Below are 21,980 nucleotides of genomic sequence, written 5' to 3'. Positions count from 1 at the left end.
AAATCCTTTCTTAGTACATTTTATCTTCATTTCAGAAACCAAAGTGAGGAAAAATCCAATATTGCCATCATAAAAACACAACCTGATTTTCTATCTGACATTGAGCATCCTCTGTTAACTGCTCCTCTAAAATTGCAGAGACCCTTAGGATATTTGTTAAATGGCCCCAAAAAACAGTGGCAGCAAGCCTGTTATTGTGAAATAGCTGACAACAACATGAACTTCTTTCGGTGCTTCGCACAGGTTAGCTCAACATAGACTGATCAGCCAAAACATTACGGCCACTCACAGGTAAACCGAACGATGATCATCTCCAAACAAGGGCACATGTCAAAGTCTGGGTAGATGGTAAGTAAACTATCAGTTCTCATAGTCAATGTGCTGGATGCAGGAGAAATGGGCAGGAGTAAAGACCTGAGTAATTTTGACAAGGGCCAAATTATTACGGTCAGATGACTGGGTCAGAGCATCTCTGAAATGGCAAAGTTTGTGTGGTGCTCCCAGTCAGCAGTAGTGAATACCTACTGACAGTTGTCCGAGGACGGACAAACCCCAAACCGGCGACAGGGTGTTGGGTGCCCAAGGCTCATCGATGCCTGAGGGCAACGAAGGCTATCCAGTCTGGTTCGAACCAACATAAGGTCTACTGTGGCACAAGTCACAGAAAATTTTAACGATGGTTATGAGAGGAATGTGTCACAACATAGTGCATCATACCTTGCTGCATATGGGGCTGCGTAGCCACAGACCGGTCAAAGTGCCCATGATGACCCCTGATCACCACTGAAAGTGCCTACAATGGGCACGCAAGCATCAGAACTGGACCTTGAACAGTGGAAGAAGGTCGTTTGACCCCATGAGTCTTGTTTTCTTTTAGATCTCATGGATATGGCCATGCACATGTGTGCTGTTTACCTGGGGAAGTGATGTCACCAGGATGCACTGGGGGAAGACAACAAGCCAGTGGAGAGGGTGTGATGCTCTGGGCAATATTCTGCTGCGAAACCCTGGATCCGGCCATTCATGTGGACATCAATTTGATACATGCCACCTACCATCGTTGCAGACCAGGTACACCCCTTCATGGCAATAGTTTTCCCTGATGGCAGTGGCCTCTTTCAGCAAGATAATATGCCCTGCCACACTGTACATATTGCTCAGGAACGGCTTGAGGAACATGATTCACTGTGATTCACTTCCAAATTCTCCAGCTCTCAATCCGATTGAGCATTTGTGGGATGTGCTGGACTGACAAGTCCAAGCCATGGCGGCTCCACCTCGCAACTTACAGGACTTTTTAAAGGAGTTGTTCCTTACGTGATGCAAGGGTCTAAGGACAGGATGTTGTGTTGCTGTAAAGCCCCTTGAGCCAAATTTGTAATTTGTGATATTGGGCTATACAACAAAAATTGACTTGACTTGACTTGAAGGATCTGCTGCTAATGTGTTGGTGCCAGATACCACAGGACACCTTCAGAGGTCTTGTAGAGTCCATGCCTCAGTGGGTTGGCAGTACACAGAGGACCAACAGCATATTAGGTAGGTGGTCATAATGTTTTGGCTCATCATTGTATGTTGACTTGGTGTCTAAATTTCCTCTGTATTCATACAGCTGTGCCAGCACAACTCAAAGAACCAATGACTTAATCTGCTGCGTCAAAGATTAAGTTACTTTTTTCACTATTCTTACAGTGCCTGACAGCAACTCATATCTTTTTTTGAAAACTTCTGTTATGCAAACAAAGCTGAACAGCTGCTGTAAATTTGCATAACTGGTTGAACAAAATATTCACAATATATGGCAAACACGGTCTTTCTTAATAACTCATTGATGACAAAACATTAGTAAGGCTGAAATCCCCATTATGAACAAGGAAAAGGAAATAGCAGCACTGAGTATTTTGTAAAGAATATCTTAAGAACTCTTAAAGGGTGATGAGCATGACCAACAGCAGAGTAATAAAAAACATGCAAGCAAAATAAAATAATTACAGCAAACAGTGTACATACTGTATGCCTTGGTGCAATTGAGAAGACAGTCACGTACAACCTCATCCTCCACAAAAATAATACTACAAGAACACATCCTCAGGATCAGTGTTACTACTACTGTCTTAAAAATCCCTGACAACAGCATGAGCAATTATACACAACACACAATAAACAACTAGAAGATCCTCATCAACGCACACTAACTACCATGAAATGCATACAGGGGTCACAAGTAATCTTGAACAACAAATCATGAAGTGCTTTTCCTGGACCAAAAGAAGCAAAAGTTCAGAGAACCACCTTCTATAAAGTAGCGAGCCTTCTGATTGTCTTACCTGGTCTACTTTGGGTGCTCATGGTAATGGAGGCTGTGATGCCACTCTGGGTTGACTTGACAGAGGAGAGGGGAGTGGGATGGGTGATGAGGTTAGCCGAGAGGTCGTCAGTGCACCTCCTTGGCGGGTGCGGTCAACACCATCTGCTACCGCCAAGGATGAAGGAGAGGGCAAGGGTGGCTGTCTGTCACGGCCTCATAGCGCCAAGCTACAGATGGACGACGGAGAGGGCCTGAAGTGCAATGTAGCAAGATCCCTTCTTGTGCTGCTAAGGAATCAAGCTGTGAGAGGCAGACACAATAAATGAGTGTTTATATGCAGAGGATTCCAGATAACAGATCATATACCGATCAGAGGTGTGGAAATTTCTCTGTACTAAGGTGCATCTCAATACGGACATGGACAATTCTGCATTGATGCAGTGACAGAACACAATCGCACAGAAATACAGCCTAATAACCTTGATTGTTGATTTTCTGATCAGATACTGTTGTAGTTCTGACCATAAACAATATCGACTAGCGATCCCGCGGCATTATACCCATGACCTGCCAGCAGCACCCGGGAAACCAAGGTCTTTGGATTCCAGGAGGAGTATGGTTGTAAAGCTGAAATTTACAGGAATTGACGGAAGGGCACAACCAGGAGCGGAGCCTGTGGCTTAATTTCACTCAAAACGGGAAATCTCACCCGACCCAGACACGGAAAGGATTGACAGATTGATAGCTCTTTCTTGATTCTGTGGGTGCTGGTGCATGGCCGTTCTTAGTTGGTGAAGCCACATTTTTGGTTAATTCCGATAATGAACGAGACGCCGGCATGCTAACTAGTTACGCTGACCCATACGGTCGGCGCCCAACTTCTTAGAGGGACAAGAGGTATTAAACCACGTGAGATTGAGCAATAAAAGGTCTGTGATGCCCTTAGATGTCCGGGGCTACACGCATGTCACACTGAGCGGATCAGTGTGTGTCTACCCTCCGCTGATCCCCATCACGGGCAGGATTCAGTGGGTTTACCCATGCCCCTCAGCAGAGTTTGCCACATTCAGGAAGTGCCATGTCTTAGAGCTGTTACGTGGAAATCTTATTTTTGTAGATTACAGCACACTTGTAATGTACTGCAGAATAAATTATGTTTTGTTTTCATAATGTTTATGAACTGAGGTGCGTCACACAGATACTGGTATTGAAAAGATGCAACTTTTTATATCATAAACTGTTGTATTTTGATTTTTGAAAGCACTTTCAAAATAAAACGAGAGTTCGGATTTATCTGACTGCTTGTATTAACTGATGAAAAAGTAGCCATGTGCAATCATATAGAAAATTCAGGATGCAATACACTGAGATGGATCATGCAATTGAATCGTAGACAGTTAATTGTAATCGAATCAAATCATGAGGCCAGTGAAGATTCACACCCCTAATACCAATCGTGGTTATATTCAGGATAAGCTGTCTGCATCTTCAGCACCTATATTCATGAATCCTCCTGGCCACATGAATAAACATAATATCTGGAGTACAGCGGAAATTGAATTTAGCTGGAGCACAAAAGCCACTGCTAAACAGGGTAAGGAGTTTATTAGCCTCAAAATCTCATCCCATAACCCTCCTATCAAATGCAGGTCTCTCACCATTGCATATGTGTGTTTCCTGGCCAATGTAAAAAGCATATAAACTGACATATCAACAGATGACTTAGATATGAAAAATAATATTGAAATGACTACATGTGTATGTAGCCATGCTTTGTGACCATCAGTCAAACAATTGCCTGAGACTATGGGCTCTCATACTTTCCATTCTGTATTTATTCATTCCATGCCAAAAGCCTCACCAATAGCGACATAATCAATCATGTTTACAGCTGATGGGGCACCCCGATGGCCAAATGGTTGCAGCACATGCTACATAGCCGCACCATCCCTAGTTCAATTCCAGCCAGGGACCTTTGCTGCATGTCATACCCATCTCTCTCTCTCCTTGTTTCCTGTCCTCTGCTTCACTGTCTGCTATCCAATGAAGCAACAAAAAAAAAACCTTTGAAAAAGCAAAAAGTTTACCGTTTATGGTAAACAAAACCATTTGAAAGGGAATAGCACTCTTTGTATAGAAATGTTTTCTCTCTTTTGGTGCTGGAGGACACATTAACTATTGTGACAATGTCATAAATTTTAATAATATTAGTTCTGAAATTTACTTAGAATTTCTCAGAAATGATTTCAACTCTGGATTGGGAGGACGAAGAACATGTGGTGATGTAAGCTTTTCTTGGCTTCCAGTCGGCCACAGTTGCATCAGTCAAATTTTTATCCCTGTGGTGGAAGTCTGGGGGACATGACTCAGGAGGTACAGCAAGTCATCTAGAAGGGTTCCTGGTTCAATCTCTGGCTCCTCCAGAGAGCGTGTCCAAGTGTCCTTGAGCAAGACACTGAACCCCTAACTGTTCCTGATCAGCAGGTTGGCACCTTGCATGGCAGCCTCTACCATCTGTGTTCAAATGTGTGTGTGAATGGGTGAATGTGAGACATACGTTGTGAAGCGCTTTGAGTGGTCGATAGACTTAGGAGGGCCACTACATAAATGCAGCCCATTTACCATTTACTAGGATTCCACCCAATCACACAATCGACTAAATGGGAGGGCCAATATTATTCACAAAGCACTGTCGGTGCTGCTGCAATACTCAGTTAAGCCCAGTGTTTAAATCTGATTTGTGAATTAGCATAACAAAATCCAAGACCTTTAGAGATCAAAACAACACAACTGAATGATTAAAAAACACAAAGAGCACTGATGGTGCTGATCTACAAGAGGTGACACAAGTCACCATCCCTTCAAGGGTTTCAAACATTTGCTCAGGGCCAGACTTAGGGCAAGAAAAGCTTATGTCTATCTCGCGTGCATCTCGACAGATTAATGGTAACTGAGTGTACTTTATGTTGATTTCTGCCTTCATAAGTGAAGCTTTAGATGAGGCTTGACACAGTCATAAATCCGACATGGATCAGAGCCTAGAACTGCAATGCAAACTGAGGCTCCCAAAAGGCTTCTACTCAGAATTGGGCATGTTACATCATACTCAACAGAAAAATTTGGATAGTGGAGAACAAAATAGCGACTCTGACCTTTCATACTGTTTTGTCAATATGTGTGTGTGCGTGTGTGTGTGTGTGTGTGTGTGTGTGTGTGTGTTTTTGGGGGTGAATCTTAAGTCATCTGTCTGTTAATTTGATTCCTGTTTCAGCTATACAACATCATATAGTAAGTGTTCACATATACACACACGCTAAACGGCTGAGCCTCTGGCTATTGAAATCTCAGCGATCAAAGTAAATATCCATCTCTATCATTACTAACAGGTGTTGCTGTCAACACAGACATATCTAAAAGCAGTTGGGATGCACACTATGTCATAACAGCCAGTCAACTATGTCATCTCCTCTGACCCAAAAAGTATTTGCACTGAAATACGGTTAAATGAAGGCGTTCAACGGAAGAAAAGATGGTAAATATATCCCAATAAAACCGAGCAAAGACGTCAAAGATTTCTCCACTGTTTTACTACTCAGTACAATTGTATGACTGATGGTCACTAAGCACGGCTACACATGTACTCATTTCAATTAGACCCACATACTGCTTCAGCTTGGTTGTAAGTATGATAAAAATAAAAGTAAGATCTTAATTTAATATGCATGTATCATCAGTGTATGTTTAGGTTCTCAGTGTATTTAAATGAAGACCACGACAGTGAGCTCCAGAAATATATGTACAGTGATTCATAGCTGTACAATTGGCTCAACACTCTTGATAAAATGACCACAAGGTTCAAGTACAGACTGACATCTTTAAAAAAGATAACACAAGGCCATTTTTGACCACTCGTGCCACTAACAGAGGAAAGAAAGCGGGTCTTTATATTGTTTGTATCACATTTCTTCCAGCGCCACAACACAAATACACACCATGAGCACGGGTGGGTCACGTAAGACCACACTTCTGCAGATACAAAACACAACCAAGAAGAAAAACAAGAAGACAGCCTGTCGACAAGAGGACGCATTGTTTGGATTCATTGGTCAGGACAATAACTGAAGCACAAAGTTTTATCTAATCAGTTTCATCACAGTGTAAATCATTTATAATGATCACATCCATCCAGGCCGAGATGATCACTATGAATCATTACAAATCACAACGGTCATCTAATTGATGTGTACACTTAATTAATGAATATAATGTAATGAAACGGACAACTCTATTTCTATGGATTTAATAAACCGAAAGATAGACTTCTGTCAACAGTTGTGCTGCAACAAAATAGCAGCTGCTTCACACGCTTTAAACAGGAATTTAAAAATAGACCACAGGTTACAGTAACATCACCCAGCATTGTCCTAAGTACACTTTTTAATAACAGTAGGCCGATGCCTGCAGAAGGAAAGTAAACCCATGTCTCTTTAGAGCAGAGGAGTCAGAGATGCGACGCACGGGTCGAATCCGGCCCGCCAGCAGGTTTCATCCAGCCCCCCCCCCCCCGAGATGTTTTAGGTGGAAAGGGGAAAAAAAACAAAAAAAATGAAAATATTCCCTTCCAGTTATTACCAACTAAGTGTAATAAGCAAAGTAAGAAGTTCCTATGATAAGATAAATTCATTGAAACTAGCATGACAAACTATTTCCGTCCACAGGAAGTAGGAAAAACCACAAGTTGGTGCATTGACAATCGCGTTACGTTACAAATGGAGCAGAACAAACTGCAGTGTAGCGCACCGTTGGCTTGGAATCCTTCTATCAATGCCTGACACCAGATTACACATAGATGACAGCCTAGGCATCAAAGACACTATGCGAGCAGGCTTTCTCGGTGATGAACATTAATGAGTCCAAACTGCGCTATCGGCTGACACACGGACATCAAAATGACATAATGAAAATCCCCGATTTCAACAGGCTGGTAAAAAGCCAAAAAGCATCAGATGTCAACCTGCAAGTGAAAATGTAAGTAGCCTCTTCCTTTTCCACACCCAACTGTGCTTATATTTCAGGCCACTAAGCCCGATGGCAGAATCACTCACTCACTCGTTCCCCCCTTATTCCCATCCCTACTGTAGCACACTGGATTCTACATCTACTGATCACAGGGCAGCTGGATTAACCACGGCATCTGAAGCAGCTATTCTGGATAAATGTTGTGTAATTAATGAATTACTCAGATATTCAAACACTTTTTTTTTGTTGATAGTTGTAAGAAATGCTTTCCATGGCACTTATGATAGGCTATTTGTTACACTTCTCTCATTGCTACAGCTATTTTGGACAGACATTTGGCATTTTATAGCTATGTGGGTGTGACAGAGTTCTCAAATCACTCTCATAAATTTATTAACTATAAATTTTGGTGTTTAATATTTTATAATTGAACTACTAAAATTGATGGAATAATCAAATAAGTCTCATTAAATCAGTCTCAAAATCAGCCTCATGAATCAGTCTCATTAAATTATTAACCATTAATTTTGGTGTTCAATAGTTATAACTGAAACATTCAAACTGATGGAATAATCAATGTTGCAGCAACTGGAGTACTTCACTTGGCAGAGGACGGCTTCAATGAGTACTGTCTTAAAACAGGCAGGACAACTACTTACTTCATCCATCCATCCATTATCCAAACCGCTTATCCTGCTTTCAGGGTCGCAGGGATGCTGGAGCCTATCCCAGCAGTCAGGACAGGCCGCCAGGCCATCACAATGAAGACAATTTATTAGAACAATCAATAAAAAGAAAATCGACAAATACTAATCAGTTAAAATCAATAATTGAGTAGCAATGTGATGATCAAAGCACATCAGGTGATATGAGGTAGCGAAATGTGCAAATGTTTTTGTGTGTATGTGTGGGTGCACTGAAAGGAGGAGTGCACATGTGAGTGTATATGTGTGTTTGTGTGTGTGCACGCAGGTGCTGATGCGCACTAAAGAGTGTGTGTGTGTGTGTGTGTGTGTGTGTATGTGTGTGTGTGTTTTAGAACAAGGTCGATTTTTCTTCTTCATGCTGCACCGTGAATAAAGGCATCAACCAATAACATTGCACGGAACGGACGTCATCTCACAACTCCTAATGATAACGGTGGCCCTGTTGATTATTTGTGTTTCTCATCACCCTGTATAGTATGACAAAGGACACAAAAATTATAAAGAATGAACTCAAGGAAAACGGTGGAGGAGCATCGCCGAACAACTAGGCTATCAGGATAGTGAGTAGTGTTGTTAAGTGTTGTAATGACTTAAACAGGATTACTTTTAATATTATCCTTTTATGGGATCCCCGGACCCTTTTAGGACGTCACACAGGAAGTAAATGAGTTGTCTCTGGCAGTCTATTGGTATGTGCCATGTCAGTGCTCGCGGACTGTTAGTGTGCCGCAATTCAGCTATGTATTGGTCCCAATCAGTTCAGTAAACCTCTTATCATAAAGTACGCGTGGTGTCGTTCAAGTTACTACAAGTAGCTTATGTAGTTTACTTTTGGATTTTTTGCTTTGTTCTCTCTGTTTTTGTATGTGTTGTTTTTGGGGTTTTTTTGGATATGTGTTTTTGTCCTTTGTGTTGCACTGCTGTGGGCTGGGGGAAACAGAATTTTGTTTCTTTTGTGTACGTAGTACATTAGATGAAATGACAAATAAATTGTTCCTGTATCCTGGATGAAGTAGAGTTAGTAGCAAGGCAACCCTTCCTTGCCGACCCAGAGGTGGTTACCTCACACCCCAACGGAGGAAGTTCACTTGGCAGGGACCAGATCGGCAATGGGCATGGGTCACCCCCCCCCCACCCCGAAGGGAAAGAAGGAGATTCCCATGCACCCCACCACCATACCTGAATCTTCGGATTGAGTACCCCTTGCATATCACAAATTTGCATTAGAAAGCTGGGTTTCTGTCGCAAATTCGTATCACTGCAGGTGTGAATAGTTTTGATGCGACGCATTTTCGTGTCATTTATTCGTCACGTCGCCGGTGTGTAAAGGCCTTAACTCTACCACTACAGCACTAAGGCTAAATTCTGCCCAGATACCACCATTACTTGAGATTGTCTTTCCGCAGGGATGAGAGTCCTTGGTGTTCATCGGCCTACAGTGTGGGGTGCAGGTTAGCGGTTGAACAAGACTAGGTCATCTTCCAATAAAACCGGGGCCAGTGGTAATGTGAACACACGTGGTCTTTTGTTCTTCTGCAAGTAAGGGTATCTCTAAATGCATGTAGTGTGCAGGGTTCCACGCGAGAGAGAGCAAATTAGAGATGGGTGAAAATGAATAAACGAATCTTGTTGAAAGACTCTTTTTAGTGTTCAGTATGTACTGGGTCAGCCTGTCAAATGTACCAAGTGCTCATGAATCCCTGACTAGTCCCACTTATACTAACTACGCCCACTTGCTGTTATCATGGGGTACTGCTCACACTGCCTGCTACGGTGGTGCAGTCACTCAAAACATAGGACGTAGTACAACAAATAAATTAGCTGGAATCATTGTCTTGAACGAGGAAGTCTACGAGTGACTCGAGTTGAGACAGTCTGGAGGCTACTCACTGAGCGAGATCAAATGAACCGTTCTCTCGACCTGGGAGGTATGAGTGAATGAGAAGCGGTTGAATCAGACTCAAGTCAAGAGACAACAGGTTAAACTGAATGAGACTGAACGAACTGCTCTCTCAAACTAGGACATTTGCTAATTGCCCCTTAAAAAGAACGACACATGGTCAGTGACATTTCTGTAACATCATATCGAGCTTACATAGCCTACATACATACAAGCGCGATGCTGAATCAATGCATTAAAATGAATATTTTATCTTTATTGTAAACTTACAGTATGACTGGTAATGCATTAAAGATTAGTTTTGTGGGGCAGGCAGCGCTAGTTGTCGAACATGCATGTACTATAACGGAGTGTCATTAAGAAACTGACGCCATATTTTGCAAAAAGTATCAAAACTTGAAAGGTTCGATACATTTATATGTATCAATTCGAAGCAACCGATTCTATGAAAAGAATCAGTCCACCCATCACTAGAGCGAATTTCAATAGACGTGTTCCCTCATTTACATGCGCCGAATGTGCGTGCACAGATTGTGAGGCAAAAAGGGGCCACGAGTCTTGTGTTTGTAAACGTTACTACGTTCATTTTGAAGAGATCATCATGGAGAAATCGATTTAAAACGAAACGAAACGCCTCACAGTTGTTGCGCCGTCGGTTGTATAAATCGTAAAGATGGTAAAAACAAGCATCTGCATTTTTGTCGCATGCTGAAAGGGAAAACAATCGAAAAACAAAGAAGACAGGCATAGATTCATGCTATCCGTCGGGAGGACTGGAAGACGTGGTCAGAACAGCAAATATCAAACACGAAGTTTTGCGGAGAACATTTCATATCCGGTTTAACATACGTAAGTAGCAGCTCTAAATGTGACACTGTCCTAGTAGAGCAACTGCCAAACCAAAGTGTGAGCTGTTAATGCCTAGCCTTCTTCAAGTCTAACAACGATTCCATCAGCTTTCTCGTGTCATTATGTTTGAGGTCATAATTTGACTCCAGCCTCGATCTCATAACCGTACAAACAATTCAACTTTTGTTGAATACAAACAATTCAACCGTACAAACAATTAAACTACCCTAACCCGTTAGGGTTGTTTTCCTTCAATAACAGATGGTAAAAGCAGTCTTGGACATGTCCACCAACAAAGTAATCATATGCTTTTAAAGACTTGTATGCCCTCATTGATTCTTTCATAAATATACTTGGTGGCATATTCTGCGATTTCCATTTTCTCAAATTTTTAATTTTTCTCCGTGTAATTTCAAGTTTTATATGCTTTCATCTGTGAGTTTCATAGATACGCATGTTGTTTCTCAGCCATGTTTTGCCACACGTTCTGCGCGCACATCTTTTTTTACAACGCAGCTTTTACGTCATGTGATAAGGGGTCTATTCCGCCACGATTTTAAGAGTGAAATTGCATCATCGGATACAGCGCTGCTCTGTCCAATAATGTTACAGCGAAAGGTGAGGCAGTGGGTGGCGATCACCTGTGTGGTTAAGCAGGGAGTTATAGGTATTGTAGTCCACAGGCAGCACCGGTCCCTACAGCTATAACCTGCATTCTTTTTCCATTCCATTCCATTATCCAAACCGCTTATCCTGCTCTCAGGGTCACAGGGATGCTGGAGCCTATCCCAGCAGTCATTGGGTGGCAGGCAGGGAGACACCTTGGACAGGCCGCCAGTCCATCACAGGGCCGACACATTCACACTTAGGGACAATTTAGTACGGCCGATTCACCTGCCCTACATGTCTTTGGACTGTGGGAGGAAACCTGCATTCTTTCAAATATATAATTAATTAATAACACAGATATTCAAACAGTATGTAATTATTGTTAATAGTTGTCTGAATAGGAAACATGCTTTCTATGGCATTAACGATCAGCTATTTGTTGCACTTCTCTCTTCTACTTGAAATGTATTCTTGTCAGTATGTCACATGGATAGAAAAATGCATTCTACTTGGCTTCTATTTGTTGCAGCTCTCTTCTGCTTCATGTAATTTTACATTGTGTATTATTTTCATGTGCCAACAATGCAATATCTCATTGATTGGTATCTGTAGGCCGTTTTGAATAATTTCAAATTTTAAATCCGCAAGTAGCCTAAATATCCATATCCATATGTCGAGTCAAATTGAGTTTAGCAAAAAAGTAATCTGGCCCAATACCTAATGAGTCTGAAACCTCTGCTTTAGAGTATCTGGTAAGACACAGATTTTCGGAGTAGAGGTGATGCTGTTCATTATCAGTAAGCAATAAATTATCAGACATTTTAATATTCAATTAGCCTGCCTGAATAAGCTTGATTGTAAAATATTATTTTATTTTTTAATTTCATATGTATGAAAGACCTAATATTTGCACTCAAAGTAGACTGTTTAATCACAATAACTATTTGACAGACAAGTTTTAGAGCCACTGTTACTGCAGATGCGTTAAAGATACATTCAGAGGAGTTTTTGTGGTGGCTTTTGTTTTTTACTGCAAAACCACTGGGTCTGCTTTATTGATGCGAGTATGTCAAATATCTGTTTTGTTGCTTCAGACACAACCATAAAGCTGTAAGAGCATTCACAAGGCCTGGGGACACAAATCGTCATGACATTTAAATGAGAGGGTGGTGGCAGGTAGGTCCTTCATGCATGTTTGTGGTGAGGCAGAGAGAGACAGAGACAGAGAGAAGCCTACTCAAGAACACTTCAACTGCTCGGAAGGATACTTAAAAAGTGGGTGTTGACTGATCAGCCAATGTATGAGAAGCATGCCCTCAGAGCATCCCCCTGATCCCAGCAGAACTATTGTCAGCCCCAGAAACCTATTTTTGTCATCTGGTGAGATAGAGGGGTAATACTGCCAAATATAACTTCAGACTGTGATTTTACAGAATGTCACAACATGTTAGCAGTGACCTCGAAAACGGATTTTTCCCTCTCTCCCTTCCCAAGACACCAAAAAAAACCTCCATACAAGAGTAAAAATTACGTGCTCTTGTGAACACACCAAAGTTGAAAAAAAAAACTGTTTAGCTAGAACAAATGACAGTTTGTACCTTTTGTAAAACACCAATAAACGTTCCATCCTGGGTTTTTTTTCTTTCTTTAGAGAATAACAATTTGTAATCATATTGGAAAAATGGACCTGATCTTTGTGAAAGGTGATTTTAACTATACTGTGGAACCGTAAAACGCACCATATCTACACCTCATCACGTGTCTCATTTCCAAATGACTGACACTCAAGATTGAATGAGGTTCATATTTTTCATGCAGCAAAACATGTGACAGGAATACGGTACTCGGCATCCTCCACCCCCACCTCCTTCTTAATGGGCTTCTCTTTCCAAGCACTCCAAATGGTGCCGGGAGTAATCATGACAACATAAAAATAACATGTGGTCGGGATAGTGAGCAGTAAACAACAATTAGAGACCCCTTGCATAGCTCGCAAAATGAATCATTGAAAATGCACTTGTACCACAAAGACAGTCTCAGCCTCTCAGCCCTAATTGTCTATGAATTATTCAGCTGGCAAGCGGGATTAGTAGTTGCACCAGTGTGTCATTGATTGACATGTTTGTATTTATGTTTTTGTGTGTATTTTTGTCGGTATTGTCATCAAGAGCCAACTTTTACCAGCTCGTTTAACAGTAGTGAAAATGGTAAAGCCTAGTTTAGGTTGAAAACAAAACAAAACAAAAAACAAGATAGTGTGGCGAAGAGTGACTAGTAACTGGAACTCCAGACATACATACATACATTCCAACTGACGGTTACTGAGAACAGGGGCAGATTTTAGGAATATGGGTAGTCTATTATTGGTCCGTTTCAGGGCATGGCTGTCTGACGGTGTTTTCCCCTTGATAGGAGGGACATTCTGTCATCAAACCTGACAGGGGCAAGAGGGGAGGAGTTACAAGGGGCAGTGCAGAAGGAAGCAAGTGAGCACACGTTTGCGGGTGATGGGAGAGTGACACCCTACCTAGCATGACAAGATGTGTTGACAATATTAGCCACTACTCATCCATGTTATCAAGCCAGAACATGGCGAGGGGCAACAACACAGGACATCACACCAGTCAATACATTTGCAGAAGAGGGAAAGAACAGAGAACACAAGCAGTGGTAAGCAGTGGGGGGGGGGGGGTCATGTGTGGCTAGACACCACCTCAAACAACCATTCACAATGGATAATGGTATTAAGTCTACAGCTTTACACAATAACAGAACGAGGTCCCGAAACACGCTAACATCAAGCATGTATTACCATAAATTATGTTGTCCCGTCCAGAATACCAGAAAAAAGAGCAGCTCTGGAAAAAAAAAGAAAGAAAAAACTTTGCACGCTCACTTCACAGTGAAAAGGGAAGTTCGTCATGTTTCCTGGAAAATGCAATAAAACAGGCCTTGGCCCATACCTGGATTTTGTTTGAACAAAGATAATTCATTCCATGTCAAATATTTCAGTGTCTGTAGTATAATCCAACATGGGAAAATGATGATGACAAAGGCTCAAGTTTCAAGCCAAGCACGGGAAGCTTGCATTATGTACAGCATTCATCGCTGATGTCATTATCCCTTGCATTGGCCCAATATTAGGCTTGAACATGCATCAGCAACTCATGTTGGCCAAATGTCTTGCACGGTCTTGCAAAAAATACATTTCCGATATTTTTGATTCCGGTGAACTGAGTTCTGGGAATTGGTCATCTTTGCCTTGTTTTCCCCAGAATAATTCAAAGCTGTTCTCAAGTGACGACAGCTGATTTCAGGAAAAAGGGCTACTTTTATCTAGAAGTCGTGTCTAGCCTCTGAGCATGATGGAGCGGTTTACTCATCATTTTCAATGGACTCGCGAGCGAGCCTACGTCAGTGACGAAGGCTCAGACGCCTCCGAGTTGTGACAAAAGACCATCTATTCTGAGTTGAACAAAAAGCAGGAAGTAGCCACTTTCCATGCCGTTTGCACAGCCTTCTGAATGAAAGAAGCCCACTCCCACTCCACTTCCCCATTATCACACGCTTTCTCGTTCACTGTCACTCTCTCTTAAAGCTACGCCCCCTCTCCCTATCTCTCCCTCTCTCTTTTACAGCACCTCTCATCTGTTTTATCCCCTCTCACTTGACCTTCCTCTTTGGTCAACACAGAGAGGAAAATAACTTTCACCTATTCATGACCTTAGAATGTCAGCGGAAATTCATCTCAGTAGCCACGTGGGAAAATTCTTCAGAGCCTTCACAATGCAAACTAATTAATGTCCTTGCAATTGCATTAATTTCATCTTTCTGTCATTTGTTAGACTGCATTTTTTTCTTCTGAACCACTATGAATTGAGCCTGCTTACACAGCCAATGCCAGCTAATAACAGCAAGTGAACAGGTAAATGTCAATTCCTGCTTAGACCCCCAATCAGTCAACCCACCTCTCCAGTGTATCTGTTCCCTCAACATTAAGAAGACAATGTTGGGGACTTTTGGTCAACACACACACACACACACACACACACACACACACACACACACACACACACACACACACACACACACACACACACACACACACACACACACACACACACACACGCACACACACGAAAAATGCATAACACTCTATTGACCGCTACAATTTCCAAATTTCATGTCCCATTTCAATTGTTATTATATCTGTTTCTTTTTCTAGTCAAAACACATTGCATAACATTGTTCCCAACCCCCCTTTCCATTTTAAGCTCAGATAAAAAAAGAAAAAAAATTGGAGACAAAGCTGTCAATATATTACCTTGTCATCATTTTCAAAATGTTTATTTTAATATCATTTCGATGGGCATAAGACCAACAAGATTTACACAACACACAATCAACTACCAAATGTTAAAAAAATTAAATTATGACTTTTGTTAGTAATGCATTTTCCCCATTGGGCTGAGTGTTGTGTGCAGGGGGCTCGGGTAGTGTGTGTGTGTGTGTGTGTGTGTTGGGTATATAGTCCTACTGCTTGATTATGCCTGTGCATGACAGGGTCCTGCATGGTGCCATTAGTAATCCCCATTATTTTCCATTAGCATGACAACACTCAAGACATCCCCAAACAAGGATGCCCTCCCCGATGCCAGCCCTTGTTCATTAAGTTTAGAGAGGAGGTCAAAGTCAGTCAAAGGCAGTTGCAAAGCACAATAGTTAAAACGGCCTTATTAATGGAGTAGGGCAGGACAGAGGTGTGTCTAGGACAATGACTCAGAGGTGGAACATCACTGGGGTATCTTAACTCAGTGCCTCAAACATCATCAGGTGATGTTTGGCTGGCTATTAAATGCTTCTTGTTGCCTTGAATCATCTGATGTCTACCTTCCTCTTCTGCTGTGCAACAGAAAGCCTCTCATGTTTAACTGCATCAAAGCTTACAACGGATTTTACTCTCCTCTCAAACTGAGAAAAACTGATATTGAAAGCGGGCACGGCCCGTCTCTTTACCAGTTTCTACAATTCGAGTTGAGTGGTCGCCAACTGTGCCAAACAATAATGTTTACTTAGTTGTTTAATGGCAAGAGGGTTTTTTTCTATTGGCCTGCATGCATGCAATCTGCACAGATACCGAGTCCTGATTATAGGTCTGTCTACTATTTCTCTCACAATTGGAAAAATACAGTCACATAGACTATGAACGGCAGGGGACAAAAGGCAAGACCAAGTGGAGCAGTTTACAGAGTCCTGCTGTTTAAGTATACCAGTGCGCACCATGGGGTCCTGTCACCTTGCTTTTCCCCAAGCCTAACAATGACATTAATAGACCCCATGACAACATCCACAGAATGTCCATAAACAAGCGAACATTCCCAATGCCAATTGATTTTTATGTGTGTGTGTGTGTGTGTGGTGGGGGGGGGGTCAAGCCTATGTCCTAACAAAGCCCAATTCAGTGGAGCTGAACAAGCTCATTACTGGAGTCACAAGAGGCAACTATGAGGATGAGCTCTGAACAGTATTTCAACCCTCCCAAACCTTGGGTAAGAAAGGGATTTTTGACTTTCAAAACTGCTTAGGCCGGATTACATAAACATCCGTTTTGATTTAAACAGGTAAATTGGAGGAGAGGAAAAATGTGCTCGAGATAATCACCCAACTGTAAGTGCTACATTGATCTCCACTGACTATTTGATTATTACGACTTCAGCTTTAGTGGTAAATCTTTTTTACCACTCATGGTTCCTCACCACCTTGGCTTTTCCACAGTTGCATTAATTAACCTATACTGACCATTTTGTCAACAGTTAATGGCTTCAGTGCATTTATTACCTCTACAGTAAAACGCTGTCACCTTCAACACTGCCACAACTGGTTGCTTGCTGACTACCTAAGAAATTGAGCTTATTCTACAGTTGCATTCATTACAAGTCTCAGGAAGATCAGAATAATTTTCAGATCCTTAAAATGTTAATGTGTGCACCTATGCTTCTTATTATCTCTAATTAGACCCATTCTGATTCTCATGGAACAGCTTTTAATTTGCCATTGATGGCAATATCACTTGTTGAGTGATTCATTGCAGCTCTTCAGAGCAAAACACCTCTACAGCTATATGATCTGTCACAAGGAAGAACTGAAGAATGAGAAGTCAAAATAAGAAAGAAAAAAAAAGATGACACAAAAAAAAACTATTTCATGGGGAAATCCTTAACAGATGATGACAACAGTAGGCAATGTTTATTTTGAATCATGCTTGACAACCATGGGACGGGACTTCAAATATTGCAGCTCCATGCAGGACGCTATCTTTGTATGAGGAAGGAGGAACTGGTAGCTTAGTTAAGGTGCAAAAGAGAAAGAGGGATGCTATCTTTTTTGTTTTGGGGGAGGGAGATTCTGTGATTGACTGAAAAAAAATGAAAATCTCACTCCGATTTTTTTTTTTTCATTTTTAAGATGAGCGCATAGAAACTTCATGGCACAGTTAAAAACTGGCAGTAAAAAGCCACATTTATTCCAAGGGCTGCAAGGAGTATATAGGGGGACTAGATGCAAGCTGTTGATAGTCTGTAACCTTAAGGTTCAAATCAATCCTGAAAATGGCTCAGTCATAGAGTAGTGCTGTTAATGATATGATGTTTTATGGAGAGCACCTTACCAAAATTCAAATGTGTAGAGATGGATCCACTGGTCAAAAAACCTATGTACAACTGAAAAATAGCTCCAAAAATAATGCAGAGCAACAGCAATGGCAGTGTTACCCCAGGCTATGACAGAATCAAAAAGAAAACCAACCTCTTCCTAGGTAGAAGACACCCCTTTAACCTTAAAAATTCCACAACCTGGCAGATACCATACTGATCATTTATAAGTTTTGCCACAATACTGAAAATAAATAACTGCATTATCATCCACCTGAATAAATACATCACAATACTGTACTGAATATTTTCAGGGAAAGGAGAAGTACTCGCTACATGAAAATAAATTGCAAATTGTATCTTCTATTCAATTATGCACAAGCAGGGCGTGTGGGGTTCATCACTATAAACTTCCTAATAAACTAGTCTTCTTTTCTGCGAAACCAGGAACTGCAGTGGGAAACAACGGTAAGCACAAAAGCAACACAAAACAAACTAGAAGAGTGCACTCAGTAGAGTGCAGAGCCCCACTAGGTGTATCTCTCCTTCGGGGCTCAGACTTGGGCGACAAACCAGCTGAGGAGTTAGCACTCGATTGCAGTATAAAACAGCTTTTTCAAAGGTTTTGAATCACCACAACCACAAGAGGTCCTTGATCATACAGTCATAACTGTGCACAAAACGTATTAGGCTGACAGGCCCAGTGGTATGCAAGATTAGCTGCAGTCAGTTACATGCACACACGGACAGAAAAACCAATGTTTTTCCTGCCATCATAACGCTTTTGCGCAGCGCCCAAGTCGATTGAATGGGAAATATGGGGAAAAAAGGTTTTTAATATGCAGTGCTCAAGCTAAAAAATCTACCTAATGAAAATGTTTTGCCTGTCAGTCTGTGGATGCACAGTCTCCTTGGCGGACTTTCACATGAATGTGACCGAGTCTAATATGAACTTGCACTTTCCAAAAAGAAAAGGTTTGCTATGCGACCATTTTGGTCGAACCTTTACCCTGGGAAAATAAAGACAAGAGGTTATTATTTTTGGTTCATCCAGTGTTTCTCCAGTTGTCCTGTGCCGAGATCAGTGGTAAATGATTTGCAGACATGCAAAATATGATTGCCTTCTTGTTTACTTTCAAGACTCATGCTCAGATACATGTTTTGACATTGTCGCTGCCCGATCAACAATAGATGTGTGTCACGCATACGCACAGTTGACTCAGAGCAGGCAGCAATGGAACGCAGGATTGGTCGAGCAAGCTAGACGGTGAATGGCGAGAGGGAGCGGTGACAGCGAGAACAAACATTTTTGGAAGGTTTTGAATCACCGCACGCATGAGAGGTTCTTCATCATACAATCACAACTGTTCATAAAAAAATATTGGGCTGATGGGTCCAGTAGTTTGTGAGATTAGCTGCGGACAGACAGACACAGACACACATGCACGTGATTGCCTAGTGGTAATAATCACTCCATGACCAGGTAATAAACCATTTAAATAAGTGCAACCTTTGGATTTTTATCAGTATCCTGTGTCTGTCAATCTTACCTTCATCAAATTTTTGAGGTGAGATTGTAAGGTAAAATGTTTGTAACCGTTAATGGTAGTGTGGTGCATACACTCACCAAAACGAGCAAAACGGGGTAAAGAGAGTGTGTCTACATGACAATGCCTTCTACCAGATGCTGCTCACAGCTAGAGACAATCTCTGTGTCACACAAGTAATTCAGAACATCCAGACTCTTTGTACACCATGCAATATGAAATTGAGTCCAGATGTCACAAAACAGCTTTGTTTACCTCGGCTGCCCCTGTGTTTGTGCATCATAGCTGCTGACAATTCAATTAGCACAGTAAATATTGGACACACATACACACCTGATATGTCACGGTCACGCCTCTGTGTGTGCATGTATGCGCCAATGTATACTGCTCCAATTTGCACCATTTTATGCCTTTTGCTAATGCATGTCATCCTGGGCAACTAACTGATCATGTATTTGTGTGGCTGAGATACACAAGTCAACAAAACAATCTGTCAAAAAAGGTGAGAGGGAATATGACTCCCTGTTTGATTTCTCCCCCCAATCGGACTACTTTCCTGAGCAGAGTCATCATTAAGGAACAGTTCACCGTGCCAGGTTTCCTGGAGCGCTCCTATGGCTGTCTTCCTGTGGGGCCTGGAATTTACAAGTGCAGAGCACCATTCTTTGGGAGCAGGAATGTTGAGGGAATAGTTTCCGCTAGTGGAGGCCGAGTGGGCCACGGATCTGGCTGGCCCTGGCGCTTAAACCTTGTGTTTTCACACGATAAAGACACGGGTTAACGCTCAAAGCTGCTGGTGTGTTGGCTCAACCTCAGTGAATTAAAAAAAAAAATTTTTTTTTAAAGTTAAATAGCCCAACTACAGTGATCTCTCTCCATATGCACCAACACGCACGCACGCACGCACGCGCACAAACTCTCACATGTGAAACTCTCTTATCCAAATATTGGCTGTTAAGAGTAGTGGATTAGAGCACGACAATATGATCTGACAACCTGTCACTACACCACAGTAGTTCCTCTAAAACCCGAGGTGTTATTCGCCGTTTAAAAAGCAGCTAAACGGGGGGGATGGCACAAGAACAGTCTAACATCTGGGAACTGTTTACACTAACCTACAGTCAAGTCACTGCGCAAGGAAGACCCAACTAAAACGTATCGGTGCGCTGCTTAAAAGTTCAACTCTCCGTGACCACTTTTATCAGCCACTTTCCCAAAAGCACTCTTCTATTTCCTCGGGAACATGTCATCGTTTTCACTTTGAAGCAACTTTTTAACAATCCCACTGGAGAAATCGCCACTTCCAATTTGAATCGAGCATTTCAGCAAGCGCAAAAACAAGCGGCGTTGCACAACAGTTCGGTTTCACGTCCATTCTGATTTTGTTTTTTTGTTGTTTTTTTTTTTTAACTGAATGATAACAACGTAACATATATTCTTGATTTTAACTGTCAAACACTTTCAATGATGGGGGGCGGCAAGCAAAAAAAATAGTAAAACAAACGAGTTCAATCAACACTGTTGAACGTCCAAGTACCAAGGCTCAGGAGTCGACAGTTAGCTAAACATTTATGACTCTATCCAACCCATACATCCGACGAAACAAACGCTGCATCAACTATGCGTTTTATAGCAGAAACATTACCTGAAGAAGCGCAGATCTAGATTTGTCCGGGTCTCCTGCAGCTTTTTACGCGACGGCTTCCGAGCATCCACACCGGGCAGGGTTTAGGACCCGTCGGGAGAAGAGAGCCGCATAAAATCATTTAGCTAACCCGTCCGCCATACTGGATTTTGGGAAAGTCAATCACGTGTCTGCATCTCCCCGGAGGGGCGGGGTTTGGAGTGAGGGAGTAACTAATGGGTGACTGAGATGTTGGTGGGAATGAAATTAATTTAGAAGAAAAAAAGAAAAAAAAACACATTCCTGAGGATTTCAGAGTGTGTTTAAAATGAAAACGAGACGAAACGGTTTGAATGTATGTCAGCTCAACAGGCTAGAAGTTCGTTTTGTTTGTTTTTTTGTTTTTTTGGGGGGGTTTTGTTTGTCTCGCTTAGTCCTTTCCAGTCTTGGGCTGTTTGAGGGTGTGTTTCCTTTTTCTTTTTTCTTTTTTAACCTGTGCTGTCGGCAGCCTTGGCATACAACACAGCGAATTTGTATGCAAATGTGTCCTAGACAGAGTTAGTCTGCAAGTGGGGTTCACATTCTCCACCTGCTAAAGGTAATCTTTATTAGTCATCAGGAACTGCTTAGGATATCTGTGGGATGACAAGAGCACATGGTTTTTGTGATACGTTTATAGTCCCCAGCGGTCCCCCTCTTCATGTTTGATCAGCTAAACAACCAATCGGCAAGAGGGGGACAATCACCACAGCTGAAATAAGGAAAGT

General features: G+C 41.8%; 1 protein-coding gene across 1 annotated transcript in view; it reads right to left on the bottom strand.

Moving 5' to 3' along the window:
• Window positions 1-21,271, bottom strand: part of hdac4 (histone deacetylase 4) — a 218,972-nt gene extending 197,701 nt beyond the window's left edge. The window contains exons 1-2 of the mRNA XM_056289300.1: window positions 21,235-21,271; window positions 2,328-2,608 (exon numbers count right to left, since the gene is read on the bottom strand). Of these exons, the coding sequence (XP_056145275.1) occupies window positions 2,328-2,349 (22 nt within the window). The 5' untranslated portion in view covers window positions 2,350-2,608; window positions 21,235-21,271. The remainder of the gene's footprint in view (window positions 1-2,327; window positions 2,609-21,234) is intronic.
• Window positions 21,272-21,980: the final 709 nt, after the last annotated feature.

Source organism: Lampris incognitus, chromosome 11 (genome assembly GCF_029633865.1).
Source record: "Lampris incognitus isolate fLamInc1 chromosome 11, fLamInc1.hap2, whole genome shotgun sequence".
In the NCBI taxonomy this organism is placed as follows: Eukaryota; Metazoa; Chordata; class Actinopteri; order Lampriformes; family Lampridae; genus Lampris; species Lampris incognitus.
Note: the sequence above shows the minus strand (reverse complement) of the source record. Positions and strands in the feature narration are given on the sequence as shown.